Source organism: Octopus bimaculoides, chromosome 4 (assembly GCF_001194135.2).
Source record: "Octopus bimaculoides isolate UCB-OBI-ISO-001 chromosome 4, ASM119413v2, whole genome shotgun sequence".
Lineage (NCBI taxonomy): Eukaryota > Metazoa > Mollusca > Cephalopoda > Octopoda > Octopodidae > Octopus > Octopus bimaculoides.
Window position 1 is genome coordinate 86,783,095 of NC_068984.1, and position 7,270 is coordinate 86,790,364.

Below are 7,270 nucleotides of genomic sequence, written 5' to 3' on the forward strand. Positions count from 1 at the left end.
CATGTAAACTGTTGTCAATTTTTTTCCTCCTTCTTCCTTTTCTTTTGGACTTTCCTGTCTCCTGTTTCCGAAGAAGAGCTTTGTTTGAAACAATCACTCTTTCTTTCCTTCTCTGAGCGTCCTATTAATACTTTGCATGTACCATGTCCTCGCATTGTGGTTTTTTTCTTGTCTTCTTTTCTCTGTATTCTGATTAATTATATATATATATATATATATATATATACACACACACACATATGCCATGCTGCCACATCTAACAGGCCCAACCAATCACACAGATGTTCCTTTGACATAGCACAATGAGTAAATTGCAATTAAGTTACTTAGAAGATCTGGTAGATATACATGACAGTCTTCTTTCAGTTTCAGTCTACAAGCTCCACTCACAAGGCTTTGGTTGAACTAGGGCATATAGCAGAAGATACTTGCTCAAGGTGCCAGTAGTGTCAACTGAAACCAGAACCATGTGGTTGGGAAGCAAACTTCTTAACCATGTAGCCACACCTACAGGAAGTGTAAAAAAAACAAAACAAAACAAAAAACATATCTTCAAAGAGAGCAAATACAAATGTATTTCAGGTTTTACCTGTTGGATGTTGGGTGAATCAAGGAGTTCTCCAAATACAAATATCCCTGGGTGATCTAAAACCTGTTGTATAAGTTTGACAGCTTCTTCACCTTTCACTGTATTGGCCTTTTCTATAAATCCTTCCAGGCGGTTGACTAATGTTTTTTCTGTCATATTGTTTAAATCACTATTAAGAGAAATATTTAATAATGAAAACAAACATTAAAGACAAATGGCTTTTAAAATTTGTATTTCTTTTAAGAGTTCTGAACTATAACCAGAGTAACTTACTGTAAAACTATGTAACCCTTTTGATACTGTCTTGGGCTTATTAAGCCCAAGACAGCCCCTAGTGCTAGGATATAAACTCCTTATTACATACTGATTTAATTTAAAATCTTCCATTAAAGTTTCATATCAATTTGCATACCAAACAGAAAATTTCTGATGACAGTTAAATTAGTGATTCTCAACCATTTTTTATCTATGGACCTCTTTGATTACTATTTTATTTGGGTAGACCCCCATACCCATTCAATGTTTAAAAACCAGTTTTATAGATATTTCTTTCAGAATTCCTAGTTTGTTTATCACATATTCATTTATGAAGGCTGAATTACGTAAAACATCAGAAAAATAAATCTGTTTCTTGCAATAAATACATCTAAAGCAAAAGTTTTCCATGGCCCCAATTTACTATTTTGCTTGTGTGGACCCTACACAATCTTATATGGACTACAAGGGGTCATAGGAGCCCTGGTTGAGAACCACTAGGTTAAATAAATAACCCATCAGGCTGATCAGCAGACATACAACAGTCACCAGCTCATAGATGAGCAGTTTCTTCTTTGTCTGTTCAACTAATATTACATCATCTAAGGTGGCACGCTGGCATTAGCACACCAGGAAAATGCTTAGTGGCATTTCACCCATGTTTACATTCTGAGTTCAAATTCTGCCAGGGTTGACTTTGCCTTTCATCCTTTTGGGATCAATAAAATAAGTACAAGTTGAACACTGGGGCTGATGTAATCAACGTAATCTCTCCTCCAAACTTGTGCCAAAATTTGAAACCAATATTCTAACACCATCTGTTTTTAGCTGGCAACATGATTCCTGTACCAATGCACATCCAACACACCTGGCTTTCCTACCTTGTTACCACTGTTGTATTTTACCACCCACATTTTACACTGAACACTTTCTAAATTCCTCCTCCTCAGATACTGATTTAACAGATGTCACACTGCATCAATCTCAACAGTCTGAGAAGGCCTTTAGGGTCACGAGCAGTATTTCTCTTATGACTGACTTTTTTTTTTTTTAATGTAACAATTAGAACAAATAGCAGAAGCATAAATAACAATTGATAGGTAAATGACGACAACTAATCTCCTTATTTTAGAGATTGAATGGATAAACTTTAGTTTTCAATAATCTATCTAGCACCATTGTCTTAAATGAAAGAAACAAATAAGAACAGGAGTACATTGATGCAACATACAAAGTCTGCTTAAAGGTTAAACAATATCTCAGTCTCAATACTGAAAGTAATTTGAATAGTAGAACGTATGCCAAATTATAAGAGTCAGAACATAGACATTCTTATCAGTTATTTTGAATTTTAGAATCACACAAAGTAGATTGTTGAAATTTGTAAACAATAAAAATACAGGCACGTTTTATAAATGATGAAAGAGCCTTTATAAATAGTTTGTGAAACAAAATGCCAAAGTATCTAAATATATAGATTGCAAAGTCCAATATAGAAAACAAATGGAGACATATTGTCTGACTGTCATGGCTTCCAGAGACAGCACGCCAAAAGTTGATTTTAATAGAAAAAACAAGGAGATAAATACATAATGTTAAAATGTAATATGATTGGGCATACAGTTAGAAAGCCTACACATAATAACCATATGTAATGCAACTGAAGGGAAAAAAAGACAATAGACAACTAATCAGCCACAAAGCAACATCCGATTGAATTTAGATACATAATGAAGATAATTTTTAAAGCTTAAAATGATTCCAGACTGTAAAATACATATTTTAGAATCCTTATATAGCAACAGAGTGCAAGCAATAAAAATAGCTAACATTTCATTGCAGTTCAGTAAACAAGAGTCTCATTATGAATATTCATCGCAAAACAACTTGTGTGTTTCATTGAAAAGAGATGAGTCTAGCTGACAGTGTGCAAACAACATGCTCTCTTATAAAACAAACATTGGTTATTTTTGCATCTGCACAATAATGCTATTGAAAGATTTTTGCCCTAACCTCAACTGCCAGTGCTGCATTTTCAGTAACAAATGCATGTATGCATTCATTTTACAATATCAGCCATCATAGAATGCTACTTTATATATCAAAATCCATGTAAAATCTACTCAGAAGTAACAAAGAGTAAAAACATTGAGATAATTTATGCTTGAACTGGCATTAGAAAAAAAAAACTGTTTCATATTTATGAAAGGTAATTGTACGAGTTATATACTAAGTATAATCAAAGGACAATAACCAAATATGATACTTTAACATATTTACATATCCACCTCCCTGCCCACCTCTCTCTTTCTCTCTTTTCATCATAGTCCAAGACACATGGTTTGACTAGGTTTGATTCAAAATGTTGAAAGAAGAAAAGAAGAAACACCAAATATAGGTTGCAAGCTAAGAACTTCATTTAATTTTGACTTTTTTTTTCCTGCTGTTTTTGCAGATTCCCATGACTCTGCTGTCATCCAATTCCATTTTTATGAATTTGAATTGGGAGCTTGAATCTTAGTGAATCTTTCATTAGCTGATTACACAACCATAGATGCCATCCCTATGGAGGTGTTGCAGTTACTCTCTCGATAGAGCTTTGTAATCCTGACTGTTGATATTCTAGGATTCCTCTGCTCAGCATCAATGTAAGAAGCACTTTTGGCTCAGCTGAGTTCTGCTACCTCTTCACAATCCACCATGCTGCAGTCCCATGACTTCACTGTATCCCTGGCAGGGTGACTAAACAGGTGCTATACCTTGCCAAAGGGCAGCTTGTAACTATGCAAGGTACAGTCATCACTCCCATGTAATATTTTCAAAATATCTGCATACCCTAATTTTGACTTTAAATATATCTCTCATTCCATTCCTTAATATCCTTTTGTATGGAAACAAGTTGGTGCAAATGACTGACACATTCACACTGCCTAACTTTAGAACATTGTCCCAGTTACGATCAGCAAACTGGGTCTGCCACCACTACAATACCTCCCCCTGGATAACTAAATGCCCACCCTTTTATAGTTTCCAACTACTACTAACTGGATACATTATACCTCTTTGACTTAGCCCTTCAGTAAGGGTAATCAAAGATGGCATCCTGAGTAGTGAAGACAGCCTATCAAGAAAGCCAGACAGTCTGAACGAGTTGGGAAGTATATGAAAGGAGTTCCATCCTATTCATACAATGGAGACAGAAACATCAGCACAAGATACACAGAGAGAGAGAGAGCTACCTATCTAGATGACAGGAAGGAATAAATAGAGGAAACATGGACTCCACAAACCATAAAGAAATCATGTCAAAAAACATGAGATTTATAACAAAGTTGGCCAGTTTTTTTTCTTTTGGTTGCACCATGTGTCTTAGATGATAAAGAATTGTGATAAGAATTGAGACCTAACCAATGCCAAAATGAAAAAGAGAACATGAAAGGATAATGATTTCTATACCAATAGAGATTTGAAAGTATTTCAAATTCAGTTGTTATTTGAACTGATTAGAGATATTTCTACAACTAAATGTTATTTCTAATACTCAAACACAATATTAAGCATTGTTCATTTTTCAACCAAATTCTCAAAGATGTGTAAAAATATTGTTACTTATCCAAAAAAATGTAAACAAAAGACATAAAAATCAGTCATCAAACACATGGTACTCATCATCACCATTTAGTGTCTACTTTCCATGCTGGCATGGGTTAGATGGTTTTACTGAAACTGGTAAGCTGGAGAGCTGCACCAGATTCCAATCTGATTTGGTATGGTTTCTACAGCTTGATGCTCTTCCTGATGTCAACCACTCCAAGAGTGTAATGGGTGCTTTTTACATGCCAGTTACATGACACTGGCATTGGCCACAACTACAATTTGATTTGGCTTGACGAGTCTTCTCAAGCACTATATATTCTTTTACATAAAACTAATATCCTTTGCTGCTTTAATCCTTTAGCATTTAAACCAACCATATCAAGCCCAAATATTCTATGTGATTTATGTTCAAACAGGACAGATCTGATCTCTCACTTCTACTCTACAGTATCATTCTGGAAAATAAATAATCATATCATCGAAATCTGAAAGCAACAAGATAAGGCATGCTTAATTAAAAACAAAGTGAATAAAAAAGTATGATAAAGCAATTTGATAAAGCAACTTGATAAAGCAATTTGAAGGCTAAAGAGTTAATCGATGAGAGAAAGGGGGCGTAATAAATGATACGTGTAGAGATATACATTAACTTCTATTTTTGCAGAGTTTTTTGATTACTGTTCCAAGAAGACCAAGTTTCCAACTTCTCATGGGTGTTATATTCCAAAGCCCTCCGCCATAGGTAAAAATCCGCAAAGTAGAAACAGTACTGTACTGTATATTTTTTTAATTTTTTATAATTTGTATATATTTATTTTATTATAAATGCAAAACAACACCACAGAGGAAATGATGTAAGCTTAAATAATAAACCACAATATGGTGAGGCATTATTGTACAAATAAACTTAGATTTATCCTGTTTTATAGAATAATTCCATAATGAACTAAAATGGTCATCAAGTTTATGTGATATTGTTAAGGCAATTAAAGACACAATGCATTGATGTAAAATTTTTAGTTTTCTAAATGATACACAAAATGTGCTATGTTGGTTTGAAAGTCAAAATCAATTTAGACAAAACTGAGGGCCTTTTAATCTTTTGCTTGGGAAATCTGTCCTGTATCTCACATGCGATACACAGGACAGACTTTCATGGTGTCCATCTATTGTATATGATATACATTTCCAATTTTTTTTCCAACCACCAGAGTAACCTGGGACTTGTGAAAGGAAAGTTTATATTTACTCAGAACAAATGAAACAAGGTCTAACTGAACGACTGAAAGTAAGAATGGACTTGTGAAAATGCTTTGGACAGGCAAAAGGATTAAGAATGAGTAAAAATATTTGAATTGCAAACCAAGATAGTAAAAACTAAAACTAAGAAACTATGCTCAAAAGCAATGTATTGAGTCTAATAATAGACTACATTTGAAGAGCTAACATATTCGATCCTTATCAAGGTGGGATAACAGAGTTAATGAAAGATGGATTGTAAGAGTTCATCTTTCCTTCTGGATTTTCAGAAGTATTTTGGCCAATGTCTCAGTAGTTCTTTAAATATTTATGTGTATGGTGTGGAGATGATAGATTTACTCTTCATTTCTTCAAGATCAATAAGCTATCAACCAATAGTATATGCAAGCCTCAACAGCTGTGGTTCTAAACCCTTTTAATATCCAGACAAGATCAAAACCTTGATTTTTTTAGGGGCTGCACAAAAATAAATAAAATACAAGTCAATTACAGAGAAATGTATTATATTTCTAGAAAGACTGTCAGGGCCCCCAGAAGAATGATTGAACCACTGCTTTACATGGTCACCCAAACTGTTAGAAATGGCAGTCAAGTCACATCTTACTGCCTTATAAAAAAAAGACATTGAAAAATGTAGTCCTTGATACATTATGTCTGAAACAAGATGAAATGGTCATTGCTGGAACACCTTTGATAATATATATGCTCAATCAGGTTGATTTGGGGGTTTAAGAGCAACATATCAGTTGATTCAGTTATATTTCTAAAACATTCTTGTCATTAACTACCACTGGATTTCCAAAAGAAACAGCCATACCCAAAATTACTGTTGAAATTTGAGTACAGACACAGAATTAATTTCCATAAGAGGAATAATAAATGAAAATCCTTTTACTCTGATGTAAAAAAAAATCATATTGGCTGATTATAGTTTGCACAAATAAACTTCAACATTCTATGACTGGCATATCCGAGTCGGTGCAGTTTACAACATTTCAGCCCTGGTCAAAACTATGTATGTTGTAAATTCATACTTCTGTTTCTATTTTCACGTAGAGTGCATCCAAAAGCGCAGCATTCTTCTTTTAAGTCGACAGGGTGTAAATATAAAGATTTGACGCCTCCTCTAACATAATGTTGACGTTATAAACTGAATATCTAGCGTAATAGATTTTTCTCGTTCAGCAGTATTTTTTTTCTTTTCCTTAATCAGCCAGATTGTAACATTAAACAGAAGTTAAACATATTGTAGATTCAATATATAATATCAACGAGAGACCAATATGAAACATTGTTTATAAGCAACGGTTAAAGGAGAGTCAGAGACATAAAAAAAAAGAACTAAATTAGACTGATGTTTAAAGAACCTGTCATTGCCTTAAGTATCAAATGATGGATTAAAATTGTCCAAACTTTAACGGCCAGTGGTGGAAACGAGTGCTTCTTTGAACGATATTTTAATGTAAAACATAATCATATTAAGGTTCAAATATTTACATAATTTCGAACCAGTGTAGTTATCAATTAAATAGACAGAGTATGTATGCATAATATATATATATATATATA

At 33.6% G+C, this 7,270-nt stretch overlaps 1 protein-coding gene across 4 annotated transcripts in view; it reads right to left on the reverse strand.

Moving 5' to 3' along the window:
- The window catches only part of LOC106870224 (COP9 signalosome complex subunit 7b), a 28,030-nt gene that overhangs the window by 19,332 nt on the left and 1,428 nt on the right, over window positions 1-7,270 (reverse strand). For all 4 annotated transcript variants that reach the window (XM_014916238.2, XM_052967203.1, XM_014916237.2 and 1 more), the window contains one exon: window positions 590-758. In XM_014916238.2, the coding sequence (XP_014771724.1) occupies window positions 590-745 (156 nt within the window). In that variant the 5' untranslated portion in view covers window positions 746-758. The remainder of the gene's footprint in view (window positions 1-589; window positions 759-7,270) is intronic.